Here is a 19,052-nt window from a genome sequence, read left to right as displayed (position 1 = left end):
CATAGAGTTTGGGGCTGGCTAGATTAGACTACAAAAAATAGTATGTATGCATGTGAACATGTATGTGCACGTGTGAGCGCGCGCGCACACACACACACACACACACACACACAGTAAAATCACACTGACTTAGTCCAAGGCTTCCTGACATACTGGCTAAGAGTTCGCTAAAAGGCATATATTGGGTTACTGGTTACCTGTCTTTCATCCACTTTACTGCAGGTGAGGGGTCTCCAACAGCTTTACAGGGCAAGACGATGTCCTTCATCCATGGAGTAGTCACCGTCCCACTGAAGGTGAGGATCCGTGCAGGAGCTATAACACCAAAGAGCAGACTATCTACACAGAGCCAAGGTGATCTTCCCAACAGAGTAGCCCCCCAGAGCCAATCAACACTGCAGCTTTGGTGCTATTCTCTGGCGGCTGCCTTATAAGGGGGTTTCCTTGTAAGGACATTTTCACGGATGAGAGTTCCCCATTGCGGCATCTTTTTCTTCTTCTAATGAAATATTAACAGTATATTAAACACTCGGTGTTTCATAAGCCAGGCAACTGCAAGCTGTGAGTTTCTATGAGCTCTATTATTTTTTCAAAGCACTTTATGAAGTGATTCATCTCAGCCCCCAAAACCACACGTTAAAATATACTTTTAATATCTGAGAGAATAGACACCATAAAACATAAAGTCCAACAGCCAGGGGAAGTAAATCTGGACCAAAGCTATTTACTGGCTGTATGATACTTTGTCCATTTCTCCACACAGTTTGGTCTTAAACTCATGCACACATTAAGGAAAGGGGACAGTTAAGGGTGGTTATTTGGCTTGGGACAGTGGTTTGATCCCAGCCACTACTTTCGGTGATTCTCAGGACTGGAGAACAATTCCCACATGTACCACCCTCCAGGCACTATGTCCTGGTGCACAAACACCAAGGCAGAGGCTGTCCTTTATTTGAGCCAGCATGCTTGGACATGCACTGGAGGCTGATTACGCAGAAAGGAAAGGCAGGTTCTCCTTGGAGGAGCACAACCTGGCTAGATACTCAGACATGGAGATCACAAGTGGGAAGCCCCAAACTTACTCTGGAGCCATACAAATGGGACCAGAGCTGCTGGGAGACCTGCATGGTTCTGGGCTTAATTCTGGCCACAGGAGGGGAGGGCAGGAACCCTGGGATCCCTGGAAACGAGTCTGGCACAGATCACTGAGTATTACAAATGACAAAAACCATTCCTGTTTCCATTGTCCTGAACATGGTGGGCCAAGGCCAGCTGCCTCAGAAGCTGGGCTTTGGTGTGAGGAACTTTTCTAGGCTGTCTGGTCATGTGTGTGAAACAACTCGTTATGGAGGTGGGGATGGTCTAAGGCTGGGGCAGCTTTTACCATCAGTCTTGGTGGGGTTTTGGCATTTTTCTTTCCCAGTCCCCCAAGACTGTTTTTTATATTTAGGAGGATGCCCTCAGGGGCAGAGTGTGGACCGTTAAAGCTTTTAAATGGCCATTCACTTTCAGGAATACACATACACACACATTTATACACACATACATGTTGTATATATGTGTAAACACATATTCAAACTCATGGTATAAAGAACTGTGTAGTCTTAAAGAAGTCAGTAATAAGAGAAACTGGAGGGGTATAAATGGCAGCTCTGTCTGTATGTACCCTTCACTTCTGCAATATGAAGCAGTTCTGAAATAAAGTTTATCACAGCCAGACAGAGACAGAGAGAGAAGTGAACACACAGATACACACACAGAGAGATAGACACACACACACACACACACACACACACACACAATCATGCATGAGCTTCCCTCCTTAAATCTCCTACAGTAGCTTTGCATTTCACTCTGAGTGAGGTCTGAAATCCCGAACACAATCCCGATGCCCTTGCAAGCCCAGGCCTATTTTCCTTTGGTCTTCAGTGTATGCTGTTCCCTCTGGCAGCTCCACTCAGTTCCGACACTGCTGCTCCTGAGAGCTGACTTTTAATTGCAGCCTCCTGACCTCACTGGTTTCATCTTTACACGTCACCTTTATCTTTTCCAGCTTTTACGCATGCCTGTGGTCCTCCACTGTCTCCCCACTTTCCTTGGGGTCTCATGCCCGTGGGCCTCCCTCTACCGTCTCCCCACTTTCCTTGGGGTCTCTTGCCCGTGGCCATCCACTGCCTCTGCACTGTCCTTGGGGTCTCATGTCTGTGGACTTTCACTGCCCCTGTACCTCTTGTGGTTTTTCTGGATAACACTTGGGGCAGTCGGCCATTGTGCGTGGGTTTTTTGATGCTGCTTACAGACCATCTCCCACAAAACTGTGAGCTCCCTGAGGGTAGGGGTGTCTGTTCTGCTCATCCTTAGAAGAAACGGTTCTGCAATAAGCAAACCCTCCTTCTTCTGAAACTCAACTTGACACTATTTCCCAGCCTTCACTTCACATGAAGTGAGCCCTCCAGGTGAACTGTCTTGTCAGAAGTCTCTGTGTTGGGCTCCGCTATTACAGGGACAAACTGCCAAGATTTAGGAAGATTTGATTCCACAGTCAAACCTTGTGAGCTAAGTTCCTTGTATTTCAGTTAGTGTCTAATGTATAATGGGCATTTAAATAATAATTTGTTTGTTTGGTGGTGCCAGGGACCAATGCAGAGTTTCACACATACTTTACAACTGAGTAGAATATTGCCACTCCAGGGATTGATTTATAAAATAACTTCAATACAGCCTCTCCTGGTCAGTCCCACTCCAAAGGAGCCTGTTTTTATCTGAGCCCCATCTGACAGTGTAGGATCACCCCTACTTCCATCAGGCTGTCTGCAGATGGGAAGGGCCTGCAAGAATTCCTACCTATTTATCATACAGGGCAGAATTTATAGACCATGCCTTCCCTGGACTCCACTGCTTTCTGGGTGTTAGAAGGTGGATGTGGATATCATCACGGCTAAAGAGTACAACAGACAAGAATTCCAATGTATTTATTTTTTAAATTGATGTTTTACCTGTCTGTGTTCGTATTGAAATTGTAGAACTTTCTTCTTCCCTCACCGTCTTCAGCTGCCCATGCATTCCCCAGCTACCGTAACTACAAGCATGTTACTAAGGACTTTGGGAGGTAAAAATCAGGAGTTTGGAATGTCTGGGTTTTTCCTTTCAGTCTCATTAGACATTTTATTAGAACTATATTGCCAATGCAGAGTCAAGAGGCATCGCCTGACGAGACTGGAATTAGGATTCGTGGAAGTAGACTCTGCAAAGGCTGACGTGATCACACTGTGGGAGCACTTACAACCAGCACAGCGAACAACATGGCTGTCTGCTTTCGATGATCTGCTGCTGTTGCGGTGAGACAAGGCCCCAGACTGATGTATAAAGATGCTCTGGTCCTTACTGACTCCAAGTCTCTTTGTTACTTTTGTGGCATTTCACAAATGAACTGTGTGGTGGTTTGCATGAGAAACATCTCTCGTGGGCTCATGGATTTGAATGTTTGGTCCCCAGTTGAAGGTTCTGTTTGGGGAGTTTATGGAATCCTTGACAGGTGAGGTCTTGCTGGAGGATATACCTCTGGGGTGGGCTTAGAGGGTTTATAGCCTCATCTACTTCCAGTTCACTCCTGCTTCATGCTGTGGCTGGAGATGTGATCTCTCAGCGTTCTGCTCTGGCCGAGAAAGGCTACCCCTCCCTGCCAGGATAGTGGCTCTCTCTAGAACTATAAACCAAAATAAACTCTTTCTTCCATAGGTTGCTTGGTTGCTTTGTCATTGACTAGCAATTAAGAACAGTTAATCAATAGCTGGTGATTCTTATGTTTGTAACATTTCAAATCTCACACACTGTGAAACAGGCATGTCTTTTTAATAAGTGTGAACCTGATTGAAAAAAGAACTTGGAGAAAATGGCAGGTAGTGATTATCACTAATTCTCCCAAACACACTTATAGTATATGAAGCCTGAATCAGCCTTTGGCGCTGTGTTCACCACGAGGGAAGCTGCTTTCACAACTGGTACACAGAGCCAGAAACTGACTAGCTGGAATATGATGCCCACAAGCTTTCTTTCAGGGAAAGCAGGGGCCTAACAACCATTGAGCTGTGCTGGGCTTTAAGGTTCTTCCACTCTGGTTCACGTACCTTTAGCCAGGGGCTCGACAGTGATGATCTCACTGCTGTTGCCTCGTCCGGCTGACGTCACCGCCACCACCCAGACACTGTATTGTCGATTCCGACTCAGGTTAGGAATTCTGTAGGAGAACGAGTCAGGGGAGGCTTCGAACTCGCTGATGACCTGTGGGAAGACACAGACATGTACCCTTACTCACGGAAGCAAGCAGTACAATGGCTTCCTAAAAGATTGCTCACCAATATATTGCCCATCCTACCAGGGGAAGCCTAGACCACGGGGCACCCTCTGAAGGGCTGGATTTTCAATGTAAACTGTAATTAATTTATTTAGGTTTCCCACAGTCTATGTCATCTGCACACCTTTGATGACCACTCACCCTTTACTATTTGTCACCAAAGAGCACAAAGATGTCAACTGACCAGCTAACTTCAGCTGCAGGGGTGTTTAATTTTGAGAACGGCTTCAGGGTACATGGGGGACCCAAGAGGAGGAGCCTGGAAGCCCCACAAAGCTGAAGGGACATACCTGAACAACAGTTCACAGGACCCAGGACTAGAAATGGAAAAGGTGGACACAGAGAGGATTCCCGGGACCCAGGGAGGTTTTATGTGGGGGTTCAGTGAGCAGATCTGCACACACATGGGCAGGGGAAACCCCTCAGGGCAGGGGAAGAGCCACCTGAAAGGCTCTGAGTCAGAGCTCAGCAGTCACAAGGTCTGGAAATGCTGCCAGCTCCCAACACTACATATCAAGACTGGGAGCACTGGCATAGGACATAAGGGTTTTACCTTGAAAGTGAGGTGTAGGGTTAAGACAGCCCCTTTAGGGGGCGGGGTTTGCCTCCAGCGAATGCCTACAGATAAATGGGCGCACGGGAGGTGGCTCCGGCCCTTTTCCTTCCTACCTCCTGTGCCACGCGGGAACTTTGGTTCTGTAAGTTTATCATTAAAGTGTGAATATTCTTTAGTATCTGCATTGCATTTATTTACGCCGATACAGTGAGGAATATTTATCTTAGGATGCAACAGTAGTCTAGTCTGGTCTACCAGATACAAAATCAAGAACCAGAAAGATGAAATGATCACTCAGTAACAATCACACCTCAGAGTGGCGGTGAATAATATTTAGAACATCTACCACTCAGGTAGGTAATTTCCCTAATAACATCCAATAAAAAAACTTGCTATATGTGAACACCATCAACATTATTACATAGATGAGTGGATAAATAAAATGCATTATGCTCAATCCATGCACAATTACTCAGCCATAGAAAAGAACGAAGGGATGCTAAATATTACAATGTGAGTGGATCTTGAAAACACATTGCTAAGTGAGAAAAATAAATCATAAATTACCACACAAATTTAAATGTCCAGGATAGACAATATACAGCCAGAAAGTTGAGGAATTTTCAGGGGCATTATGTGCAAAGAGAATAGGGGGTGACAGCTTTTTGTTTTTGGAAGAGAGGATCCTTCTCAAGTCAGAGAAAGGAGGGGTCAAGGGATGCAGAGAGCACACTGAACTGCCCACTTTGAAAGCATCGGATCTGGGCTGTGTAAATGACCTCTCAACAAAGCCAAAACAAACAAACAACTTCCAGGAGGAATTCCAGAATATGGAAATCATGAGTCGTGGAGAAGTAATTACATATACTAAAACTGACCCACAATCAACACAGAATGATTTTTGCAAAGTCAACAAAGCAGTTTTATAATTGTCTTATAGCAAAATTATAGCAAAACTCAATAGGTAAAAGCTTAAACTGAAAGGTGGAAGGCATAAAGGTGCTTGCTAAACTCAAAAGACATTGCACCAGTTCACACACAATGTGCAGCGCTGCCTGGACTTGCTAGGTCATAAAAGAAAAGGATGGCATGAAGTTGGGAGGGGGTGTGAAAAAAATCTGGAGAAAACTGAAGGGAAAATGGAGGGCAAATACATTTATTTCACTGTGTGAAATTAGCAAATATAAGGAAAATATAAAAACCACAGAAGACTAGACTGTTAGCAGATAGGATGTTTTGGAGAAACCCCTAGTGAGCATCATGCTGTCATAATAAGTTAAATGTTGGCAAGCAAGACAAATGTATAAAGCAACAGCATGAACCAGCTACAGGAGGGTTTCAAGCAGGGTACTTAAGGAAGGGTGAGGTGTGAAATAGTAGTTAATGATGTGTTACATTCTTTGATGCTGTGAAATATTTGATTAATTATGCAAAGTTGTGTTGCAATCTTTTATATTGCATTTTTTTAACCACTGTAAAACTATGTTATTTTGCCTGCCTAAACCACTTGATTGGTCTAATAAAAAGCTGAATGGCAATAGTTAGGCAGGGAAGCCAGGCAGAGAGAATAAATTGAAAAAGAAATGAAAGAGGGAGGGGCAAGAAAGGAGAAGGAGAGAGGACACCAGGGGCCAGTCACCCATCCACACAGCCAGTCACAGAGTAAGAGGGAAAGAAAGATATACAGAATAAAAAAAGGTTAAAAACCCCAGAGGCAAAACATAGTTAAAGAGAAATGGGATAATTTAAGATAAAAAAGTTGGGCAGAAACAAGCCAAGCTAAAGGCAGGTATTAAAAAGGAAGAATAAGTCTCTGTGTATTGATTTGGGAGCTGGGTGGTGGATCCCCAAAGAGCAGAGAACAAAAGGAACAATCAACTATGGAGGAAATGTGGGGAGAAAAACTGTGGAGAAACGCTGAAAATCTTCCAAACTTGGGACCCAGAGACACAAGAATCGTAATGAGCTTCAGCCAGAAAAAATAAAGTCACAGAAACAACAGCAGGGCAGATAGATCTTAATCCAACCACTCAAGGCAGCCACCAAGAAGCAGTTCAGAGACACCCAGAGCTGTGTGTAGTAACAAAGAGGCTGGCCGGTGATGTCATTCCAAAACCAATTCAAGTAAGATGCCTGCAGGACAAACTTTTAACCAAAGGGAAAAGAATCAAAGTATGCATTCAACATTCTCCATAATTAAAAGTAAAACCTTTCTCTGTCTCCTTTCATCGCCTGATGAAGGTTAATATTCAGGAGGATGCCTATATGTTTTTCTTTGGGTTTTCCTTCTTATTTAGCTTCTCTAGGATCACTAATTATAGGCTCAATGTCCTTTATTTATGGCTAGAAACCAAATATGAGTGAGTACATCCCATGTTCCTCTTTTTGGGTCTGGCTTACCTCACTCAGGATAGTGTTTTCTATTTCCATCCATTTGTATGCAAAATTCAAGAAGTCCTTTTTTTTTTTACTGCTGAGTAATACTCTAATATGTATATATTCCATACTTTCTTCATCCATTCTTCCATCCTACTGCACGTACTGGCTTTGTGGGAGTCTAGGCAGTGTGGATGCTCACCTTACTAGACCTGGATGGAGGTGGGCGGTCCTTGGACTTCCCACAGGGCAGGGAACCCTGATTGCTCTTTGGGCTGATGAGGGAGGGGGACTTGATTGAGGGAAGGGGAGGGAAATGGGAGGCGGTGGCAGGGAAGAGACAGAAATCTTAAATAAATAAATAAATAAATAAATAATAAAAAAAAGTAAAACCTTTTCAGATATTTAAAAGACTAGATGACTCTCCAGGAGAGACACAGCCTGGGAGATGTTAAAGGGTCCTGCACACAGAAGGAAAAATTGTCCCCACTGTTGCAAACCCTCAGATGCCTGGGCACACATTAGCCTGCACCACGTGACGTGTGAATGTCTGGGTCTACACTGGCTGACCCCGGAAAACCCCATGGCCCAGTTTTCAGGTCAGGGGGATTTCAGCTTGATTCTTGACAAGTTTATGTCAGAACTCAGAGGCTGTGTGCACGTACTTGCCTTGTGTGATGTTCCAAGATGAAGCTGAAGCCAAGTTTTCAAGCTTAGTGATGTTCAAGGGAGGGAAAGGAACCAAATGAGGTCCCTATTTGAAAAATAATTTTTCATTATTTAAATTATACTATTGATAGTTAAAAATAATAGCTTGGCCAGAATTTACTTTATGGATAAAAGTAAAACACAAGATAATGGCTTGGTGGTGGGGAGTGGAAACAGAAAGCTGTGTCAGAGGTGCACTGGAAGCTCCTCTGCTGTGGGTGAGGTATACGGTGTCAGGAGCAGACTATGATAAATCTGCTCAAGGCCAATCTCAAAGAAACCGCTCAAGTTTCATCCTGAGGAATGAAACAAAGCCAACGGGCCTGTCAAAAAATTAAATTGGAATTTTAGGAACATTTAAGCCATTCAAAGGCAAGAACAGAGCAAGAAGGAAAGGGAGCCTGACCAGACCTTTCAAACCAAGGAGCTCAACAATCACATCCATAAGTACATTAAGCAAGTGAGGTTGAGCCCCTGAATTTAAAGATAAAGGTTTTTCTACCTGATAAAGGGCCACCAAAAGGGTAAAAACAAACCAAAATCAAAATAAGCAAACAAACACAAACAATATCCTATAGAAACCACCAAAGTTAACCTGAAACATTTTTCTTAATATTAAACACAATAGATTCAAGAATAAAGCATTCTTGACTGATAGTGTTTAGAAGCCACTTTGACACTGATAAGGAAGTCAGCTCACCAAGAGGCTAGAGCCATCCTGTACCTTTGTATACTTAATAGCAAGGCTCGAAAACACAGACAAATCAAAGGAACCACAGAGCCATAGACCAAGGTAGCTCTCCACTGTTCCATGAGCAGCCATGAGAAACAGGTGATATTAGGACTACACACACCTTACAGGTAAGAAACCTGGAGGGCACACAGAGGTCATAGCACCAGACCAGGCAAGTGAAGAATTGTGCTTCTCATGTCCAAATTCATGCTCCCTGCAGTCAGTTATGACCAACTCTAGATGCGCTCTCTCAATGCTGCTCGATGCTGTAACAACCTCAAGCTCCTGGGTCAGCCATGAAGGAGGGACGCATTAGCGCTGCTATTAAACCAGTTTGCTATTAAACCAGTTTAACTGTATCTCTTCATTGTTTACCGAATCCCATAATCCCCTAAGCAAAAAATGTCAGAGACTCGTTCACAGTCAAACATTCAGCTTACAGGTAAATTTCTCTGGACAGAGAGAGGGAAAAGATTGGGCCTCTGCAGGGGTTACTCAGTGGTTGCATGCACTCATTAGTGCACACTTGGATAGACACTAGTATTAACTATACCCATCCCCCATAAAACATCCATACCCAGAATTCCAGAAGTTTGGAGGGGATTTGGCTTGTTCCCTTGCAAACTGCATTCTGAGGCGGAAATCCTGAGAATATGTGAATGCACTGAGTGATAGATAGTCTACAGTTTTGTTGTTGCCAACTTACTGTCTCAAGGCTTAGGGATGTGGAGATCATAGCAATCATCTTTATTGAACATGCAACATCAACAAGGAATTATATATACACAAAATAAAGATTTTCTGTGGCGAACATAGCTTTTATTCAAAACCCAATCTGTATTCTGTCTATGAGGGGTAATTAGTCTTCAATTCCAAAATACACATTTTATTTATGTTTTGGCCACAGCATGGAGCATGGCTAAATCAGAAACAAAAAGATTCATTTCTTATGCAGCTCTGCTTGCTTCACCACTTACACAGAAGATTAGCCAAAAATCAAAGAAAAAAAGTTTCTATGTGCAGAAAGCCCTTCCAATCGGCATGGCATCTCTCTAGAAATCAATTGGGAAATAAGAGTTTAGCTATTATCATTTCCTAACGGTACCCTGAGAAAGTCAATCCAAAGAGGGATGTTGCCTCTTGATTCCCTAGGAAACATGTACCAAAATATTTAAATATGTGTTGTAATAGCAGTGACTACATATACATTTCAACCATGTTCTTTCTATCATGTTTGCAATAGTCCAGTATCACCCAAGGTAACTCTTACATACATTTTGGTTACATGACTGTCCCTTCTGAATTACTGGGCTGCTCAGTGGGAAAGGATGAATTTTACTTCTAGAGTTTTCCCAACACATCAGTGGTAATTACTTCAAAGACTCTGAAATGTAGAAGAGGCTGGAAGAATAGAAATGAAAACAGGGTTTCCCTATGAATGGATATGACGATAAAGCAGAGTATGGGGCTTAATATATGACATATTAGGGATTAACAGACCATAGATAGCAAAAGAAGTGTGTGGAAAGGTAGTGAAGGCACTGTAACTCTGGTCCCAGGGGATCAGATGCCCTCTCTGGCCTCTGTAGGCACTAGGCATGCACATGGAGCACAGATAAACATGCAGGTAAAACACTCATACACATAAAAACCTAATAAACATTTAAGGATTCTGTTACACACATGAACTCAGAGCAGCTGTGGTAATTGAATAAGACCAGTACAAGACCAAGCCAATTAGAAATTCCAGCATAGATAGGATGGGTGCATGAGCCCTCATCCCTAGTTAAGAAGCTACTGGCACACGATGGCTACTGGGGGAGGAAGAATGGCTACTGGTAGGTTCCTGTGCCCCAGTGGGTGATCCCACACTCATGCACAGACGGGCAGCACTAATTGGACTCAGTGGGTTTAAAGTAATAAGAAATAGAAAAAAAAGAGGACATGATGTTGGGAGGGAAATTGCTGAGGGGATTGGAAAGGAGGAGTAGATACGATGAAGATGTATTATATACATCATGAACCTTTTAAAGAATAAAATATTTAAAAGACACTCATGCATCTAAACAATTTTCTTCTCTCAAATTTTTATCTATTCAGTCTTTTCTTCAGAGTTAGGACAGAAGTAGGAGATTCTAGATTTTATTAGAGGCCTGAAGAGTGACCTGATTTTGAACAGGCTGCTGCCGTGATTGGGGTACCATGGCTATAGTTCAGTCCAAGCTTCCCAGCTTCTCGGAACACTGGGTGCAGGCACATGGCCTCTGAGAGCTCCTCAGTTCTCAGTGAGAAAGGGGGTCCTGCTGTATCTAGCAAGACCTTGGGAGTTGGGCTGCTGGTAGATCTGCATCTGTTGTTTTCTTAACCATCTCAGGAAAAGGATGCCCTTTTTTGTGTACAAAACCTGAGTATCTTGGCTTTACCAGAGTCCAGAATTAATCTACACTTGTCCCTAAATCAGTACTCAGATGATAGGAAGTAGGTATTTGTGTCTTGGCCTTAAGAGAAAATGGAAGAAGATGGCAGAGTTCATTCTAGCTGATGTCATGTGATAGGGACAGCTCATGGTTTTCTCCCAAATGAGGCTGGTGTTCTCTCTGAGGATTCACACTTAAGTTTTCTTCATTCAAATGGTGTGATCATATCTAGCAATGAGGGAAGCCGTGACGGTGCATGCAGACACCTCTGAACTGAGTGTGGAGATCCATGGGTAAAAAGAGATATCAAGAATTATAGGACCTCAGGAGAGAGTTATATAAGCATCTGGGCCACAGAACGTTGTGGGATTAGCATATGAAGACGACAGTTCTTAGGAAGACTGGGAAGTTTCACCAAGGCAGACTGGTAACAAGAGTGTGTGGGAACCCAGGGCTGTGCAAATGTGTGTGAAAGCACACTATAAAAGTAGCCTGTAAAAGATAAGGCATAAGGTCAAGATCTCCCAAACCTTCTGCCAGCTCTGGACCCTTCCCTCTCTTTGGAAATGCAGTTTTTCATTTAATCCATCTATTTATTTATCTAGAGGGAACCATATCTCCTTTTGCTCCATATCCCCTATGCAATTCTACGAGTCTGGAAGTCCCAGTGGGTGATGTGATGTAAGACACAGATTGAGACTTTCCATTTCCAGTGTGAGGTGTACTTAGAGCTCACCAGGTTACAGATGAACAGGAGGCACTGTACCCCTATTCCTTGGCCGTTGGCTGCAAATGCTTGTCTCAGAACTGAGAGCTGTGAAGTCAACGCAGTCACTGGTAATACAACTGAGGCCATCACCAGAAACGAGGGCCATCTCTACCCACAAATTATCCATTAGATAAGATTCAGTGTTCTAAGCCAAAAAGATGGGAAATAGGGAAGGGTCAAGTCTCAGCCTGGGGGAGAGGAGGTCAGGACTTTAGAAACCCTGTCTGAATATACCAAGAGATTCCGCTGGACAAAACTGATTTACCAAGCTGCCTAGGAAGTCAGTGCCAAAGCTCCCTGTGTTGGCTAGGATGGCCAACATGTGGTTACTCAATTTGGGCTCATGGTCATTTACTGAGTTTGTTCTAGTTCACAGATTCTAAGTTAAGATCATGACTTGGCACACTGAGGGTTAAATAAGAATGAGGCAGGACAGGGCTGTGAGGAATTCTTTTTGGAACCCAGAAATAAGACCATTCAGGGTTCCCCTTTTTAGAGCTCTCCCTGTCATCTCTGAGGACATGGCTTAATATTCAGCAAGACGTCTGGGGGCGGATGGATGGCAGTTCTGTGTGCTTGTTTAAAATGTATATTTATAGAAAACTTTTATAGGACTTTTGACATGTTTGCCTCCCCAGATCGTATCCAGCATGGAAAATGCAGCTGTCGGGATAAATCGTGTGATGTCTCAACGACTGCCAACATTTTAAGAACTCGGCTCTTCTGCACCAGGGTCTGCAAGGTGGAGTCCTGGAGCCCGCAGACCTATGCTGTCTGTTCCTTGAAAGAGGGCAGAACTGCCAGAAAGCTCATTGTCTTAATGAGTCGGTGCCAGTCTTATGAATGGCCTCCGTGGCCTGTCTTCAGAAAGCTTGTTGTCTTAGTGAGTCGGTGCCAGTCTTATGAATGGCCTCCGTGGCCTGTCTTCATTTACACGTATTTCTGCCTTTTGAATGCTGGTGTCATTTCCCTTTCACATGTACCAGCATTTTATAGGCAAATAACATAGAATTCTCCACCAATAAGGATGTCAGACTTCTTTTGATAGTTCCTGTAGGCACAGATTTTGTGAGATATTTGCTGAACTCATTCCCCAATCCTCTCCATTATTTGGCTTACTGGATGTTAGTAAAATCCCCTCCAATCCCCCATCAGGGCCCTTCTGTGGCCTTACTTTATGTTTCCCCTATAGCCTTTCCCTCCATTCTCTGTGGACTCTGATCTTGCCAGGGTTTGGAGCCAAGGTCACCGAGGGGTGGAATTTGCCTCACCTCTTTCTCTAGGGACTCTTCCCCACCCTCAGCTTCTCATGGGGTCAGTAACCACCAGCCAGTCACTAGAATGTATGGAGGAAATGCTTGTTTTATTAGGAGAGTTTAAAGATGGCCCAGAGTGGATCAGAATTTGGAAGGGAATGCATGTGTGCAGTAGCTACAGTGTAGCAATCTGCTCAGATTGAAATATTCGCCCTGTCTGTTGGATGTAAAACTTATTCCACTTAAAAAAATTCAATTAACTTTTTAATGAAAAACTAATTCTATTAAAGAAATGGGGCACTTTAAAAAGCCTAACATCTAATAACTAACTCACGGTTTCTGAAGTCTAGAAAGCTCGGATTCCGTGGGTCTACAGCAGTGTCTTTTAAAAAAGGAAAGAAAGAAAAGCAAAACACAGAAAGCAGTTTAGTTGCTTTAGTGGAGGAGCAGAGAATGGCATCCCCAGAACACGTAAGTCTTCCTGTTCAGAGGCAGAGAAATGGCTCATAGGCCAATCAGAACAGGAAGTTAGCTGGATCAAATTGATAATTCATTCTGACAGAACCAGCATCTTGTTTCACAGCTTCCTTCTCCAGCAGACAATGATCAGAAGAAAGAACGTTGGAAGGCAGAGGGTGCAGCGGCCATAGAGGCCGAGGAGGCCGTACTGGCAGTAGAGGCAGCACTAACATTGAAAGAGAAGTGTATTAGCCTGGCCCATTTCTGTGTCTCTCTGTGTCTTCCTGAGATCACTGGAGATTATATATATATCTCCATACATCTAACCACTGGCTGCTTTCTACAGAGCCTTTCAAACACAGCATATTTGACTTGTTGGATTTTCAAATAAAAGACAAAAGAATTTCTATTATACATTGCAGCGATTTAAACATAATATCCAGAAAGACCATGCAAGAAGACTGCCTAGAATTGAGGTCACTGTCTCATTAGAATCTACACGACAGCCTCTTCTTTTTCTAGGCTTTTTCTAACCGTATGCCCCCCTTTCACTATCCTGTCCCCACTGTCACACCACCTGCCACCCTAATTACCTATCTGTCAAAGGTGTATTGTTAGTCTCATTTATGACTGTCACCCATTCAGTGACTTCTGCAGAAAAGAACAAAGTTAGCATCCTGCTGCTCCCCTCTCCCAGAAGAGGAGAAATTCAGTGACGATTATTCTTAGTAATTACAATAATCTAGGTAAAATATACAGCACTAAGAAGGGCTAATATAGATGTCCATTACTCTTAACTGAAAAATACCTGAAGTCCATTTAATTCCTTAAATAGCACAATATGCTTTTATCAGGCCAAGTCAAAGAGGTCGCGTGTTTACAAAGCAGGATCTCTGAAAGGCTCCAAGGCTGGTCAGGGGGGCATTTCAGCCGAACCATGCTGATGGTCATAGTGTGATGATGGGCAGGACATAGAGGATGCCTAGGACATGAAGCTTTGGGGATGCTATGACAATGTCAGACCCACCTGTCATTAATTACATGGTTGCCTTGGGCCACAGGGAGACAGCCAGTAAGAGAGCCCTGACTCAAGTCATGGGCTCAGGAGTCACTTGACTGCTGTGGGTGCAAATGGGCCCCAAGGTCAGGCTGGTTCATGATGATGACAGTGGAACAGACAAGGCACAGTCTAAGCCTCTTTAAGATTTGTCTAAACGTTAAAATCAATTGTAAAGGGCATTCTAGCCTACAGGCACTAAGGGAGCGGTGGGAAGCACTGGAAATGAACATTCAGGGTAGCCTCTACTGCCTTTGAGGCTGAGTGCAAGCCACGTCAAGAACTATTGTTGGAAGCTCATCTCATAGAATGGGCAAGCTCTCTGACGGGCTCTGGAAGAGTTTCCCTGGGCTTGCTTTTCCACAAGTGTCATTGGCATGTGTGCTCAGATCTCCCTGACTCTAAAACATAAGACTGGTTTCAGGATTCCCGGGCCAAGGAAATCTCCATGCTTCTGGCACAGCGCACTAGCATTCCCACAAATCTGGTAGCACTAAGGGCGACTGATGACAACCTGAAAACTACAACCAGACTCAGCAGGAGGATCACACAGTGACATTGGCTGGTTCCATGGAGGGAAAGAGCTTTTTATTTGTTTGCTTGTTATTCGCTGGTTTTGAGACAAGGTCTCACTATGCAGTCCAGGCTGGCATGGAACTGGCCATGTAGACCAGGCTGACCTTGAACTCACAGAGATCTGCCTGCTTCTCCGTCTCTTTGCCTCCCAAGTGTTCCCACTATGCTTGGAAGAAAGATCATTTCTGAAGGATGAGCTTTTGGGTAACCACACATGGCTGGGGACATGGCCCAGTGTGTAAAAGGATGGATGAACAAGCATAAGAACCTGAGCATCAGTTTTTAGCACCCACATAAAGGCCTGTTCATGTAGTGTCTATAATCCCAAGACTGGGAGGCCTTGGAAGGTAGATTCATGGAGCTAAATAGTCACCCACTCTAGCCTAATCAGGGAATGTACAGGATCAGTGGGAGACCCTGTCTCCAAAGGAAAGAAAAAATAAGATGGAGAGAAATAGACACCATACATTGACCTCTGGCTTCTACAAGTACATACACGCATGTGCATGCAAACACATGCATGTACACACACAACAGACACACACACACAAGCATGGAAAGTGTACAGAAGATTTAGAATCATATCCTTTAGAATTAGCTATGAAGTATAGAGGAATTTGCAGAGAAGCTTCCAGAATACAGATCCCTAGAGTTTTTATAAACCAGAATTGATTTCTTGTGACTGGTGTGCTTAGATGCATCCTTGCTTCTGTGAAATATTTCCAAGTTTTCTACAGCCCTGTGTTTGGTGTCAGGATACTAGAGGTTAGAGCTATGTGTGGTCCCACGAGTACAGAAGACCCAGAAAATGTCTGAACCAAGAAAAAAACTCAACAAAGATCTTATGGACTTGCCCAATTGCAGATGTATAAATGAAGCACAAAGGTCTATTGTTAGTCGAACTTGGGATGCTGCCATAATATCTAGTTTTGCTATTCAAGAACAAAGGGACCTACAGGTAGGTCACTGTGGGAGAACAAAAGAGGAATGTTTTCATGCCAGCCATGAAAAGGTTCAGGCATGCAACCCTCATTCTTCTGGTGTAGAAAATAGCCAGTATCTGCAGGATGCTTTCCTGTCTTGGTAAGGAAAAGTCAATATACAGTTCCATCTCCCTTAGGTGACTCAAAGTCACAATCTATAAAATTTAAACATCCATCTAGAAATCTCTTGGGCACCTTGGGGACTAGAACTCCCTCTTGTACATCAGAACAGAGGCTGGGCCATGCTTATGTGGCCATGCTTGACTGTTTTAGTTTTCTATTGCTGTGACAAAGCTCCGTGACCAAGGCAACTTAAAAAGGAAAGAGTTAAAGGAGTTTACAGTTCCAGAAGGTTAGAGTCTGGATCATCAGTGTGGAAAACATGGCAGCAAGCAGGCAGACATGTTGCTAGAGACACAGTTCAGAGCTTACATCAAGGAGTAGGGAGAGAGAAACAGAGAGAGGAGGGGGAGAAAGGGAGTAGGGAAAGAGAGAGATAATAGAAATGGCTTGGGCTTTGAAACCTCAAAGCCCCCCCCCCCCCAAGTGACGCACATTCCCCAACACCTCCTATTCCTTCCCAAATAGTTCCACCAACTAAGATCAAGCAGTAAAATATATGGTCTATGGGGACCTCTTGGTCAAATGACCACACACACTAAGGCACAAAGTCAAAGCCATACCAACAGTGAGATTGAAACCCACCATTAAGAGAAAACCCAGGCAGGGTGGGGAAAAACCGTGGGCCTTCAGGATGAAGCTTCATGATGCTGGCCAGCTGCACTGTCTGATTTTCAGATTCGGTAACTGAGTAAGGCAGTAGGGTCGCTCCTGCGCAAGGCACTCTTTAGAAATAACTGGTATAAATAATATTTTTAAAAATGTGCATTATTGAAGGTAGGAGCCCAGCCACTATCTACAGAGATACAGCAGAGAGATAATTCTTAGGGTGCCACGGTGCTTAGTAGATTTATTTCCTCTGGTTAGCACCCCATGTGTGTGCGTGTGTGTAAAGTCTGGACATATACATGTGTGTGTGTGTGTGTGTGTGTGTGTGTGTGTGTGTGTAAAGTCTGGATATATACATGTGCATGTGTGCGTGTGTGTGTGTGTAAAGTCTGGATATATACATATGTGTGTGTGTGTAAAGTCTGGATATATACAGGTGTGTGTGTGTGTATGTGTGTGTGTGTAAAGTCTGGATATATATATATGTGTGTGTGTGTGTGTGTGTGTGTGTGTGTGTGTGTGTAGTACATGTGCTTGTGCAGGCCAGAGGTCAACTTCTGGTGGCATTCCTTGAGAGCAGTCTATTTTATCTTTGTGAAACAGCCTATCAGTAGGACCTGGGACACATCCATTATACCAGACTGGCCAGCCCTGGGATCTTCCTGTTTCTACTTCCCTGGAACCCCCAATTCTGGAATGATAAACACAAACCACTGACCAGTTTTTTTACTTGAGTGCTGGGGATCAAAATTCAGCTCCTCAATTGCTTTACCAGCTGAGCTGTCTCCTCGCTCCACATCCCTATTCCTGTTCCTGATTCACTGGGTAACAGGGGCTTCCTTGAAGTCAAGGCTACACTCATGTCCTAAGACACTGGCTCTGGCCATTGTCTGAGGCATACAGCCCTCCGTGTGCTCCTGCACTATAGTGGCTGCAGTCGCCACTCTGCCGTCCTCTGCTCCCTGCACAGAATGGAGTCCTGCCCTGGCACCTTCTGCCTTCTCTGGGGTTTCTGCACACATGCTCTATTGATGCCTTCTGGGGACCTTCTGGGAAGGGAAGACTATGGTGATGACTGACTAGTGATTTCTGGGGAAGCATTAAATTCCCCTATCAACCTTTCTAAGATTTCTTTCCCTCTGTCATAAGTCCTGCCTGGGTGTTTGCTGGAATGATGGTAACATAGAGCTAAGTCAATATTAACTTAAAATAGGCATGAGCAGGAAATAAAGAGAAACCACTTGCTGAGAGACCACTAATGCACAGTCTGGCTGCATGCAACAGATTCAATTTCTGCCCAGGCGTGAACCCAGAGCCTGGCTCAGCGCTTTGTGCAGAGTGGTGTTCCATTCATTTCTGGATTTGTTGAACAGATGACTAAGAGGTGTGTTAATCAGCCAATCTGATAAGTAGTGATAGACAAGGAATCAAACCTAAGTCTGGACTCTAGTCAGACGATAAGAACATGGTTGGAACATTAGCAGCCCTAGGAAACAGGAATGACAGGGCAAGGATGAGTCTGGGCATATTGGATGTGGCATACAGGTCGGCTCTCTCTCAAAATGCAGGTGTTAGGAAATCAGACAAATAAAACCAAGTGTTCCACAGGATGGAACCCATAGCTGGCCCTGTGGCTAGATACGTCACATGCCCTCGGGGATAAATCAGCATAGTATTAAATGGATTCCTAATGACTCATCGCTATACTCATAGACAAAGCATCCCTCAGCTTTCATCAGGGAAGTGTCCTCTTGCAGTAGATGTTGATTAACACAAAGACACACAACCACACAACATGTGGAATGTGGGAGCCTACAGAATGCCCAGCCCTAGCTGGGATGTCTATATCATATACCTTCCTCACAGATTCAGCCATCACCATGGAAAAGGAGAGCAGAAAGACTTGAAAGTCCAGAGGAAGTGGATAATTGCGATGAAACATTTTTTTCTGGACATGACAGTTCTTGCCCATTTGAATTCATAGCATTCAGGACAGCACACAATCCAAGATAGACAAAACCCTAGCATTGGAGGGGGTGGGACACATTGGTAGCTACTGAGAGAAGGGGAGTTAGTTTT

General features: G+C 43.9%; 1 protein-coding gene across 1 annotated transcript in view; it reads right to left on the bottom strand.

Moving 5' to 3' along the window:
* Positions 1–19,052, bottom strand: part of Dscam (DS cell adhesion molecule) — a gene marked incomplete at its 5' end in the record, with an annotated part of 553,946 nt that overhangs the window by 62,804 nt on the left and 472,090 nt on the right. The window contains 2 exons of the mRNA XM_041673080.1: positions 198–315; positions 4,128–4,281. Of these exons, the coding sequence (XP_041529014.1) occupies positions 198–315; positions 4,128–4,281 (272 nt within the window). The remainder of the gene's footprint in view (positions 1–197; positions 316–4,127; positions 4,282–19,052) is intronic.

This window comes from Microtus oregoni, unplaced genomic scaffold (assembly GCF_018167655.1).
Source record: "Microtus oregoni isolate MIOR12 unplaced genomic scaffold, Mior012 000023F_ref0000262, whole genome shotgun sequence".
Taxonomy (NCBI): Eukaryota; Metazoa; Chordata; class Mammalia; order Rodentia; family Cricetidae; genus Microtus; species Microtus oregoni.
The sequence above is the reverse complement of the archived record's forward strand: the minus strand, read 5'-3'. Positions and strand labels throughout refer to the sequence as shown.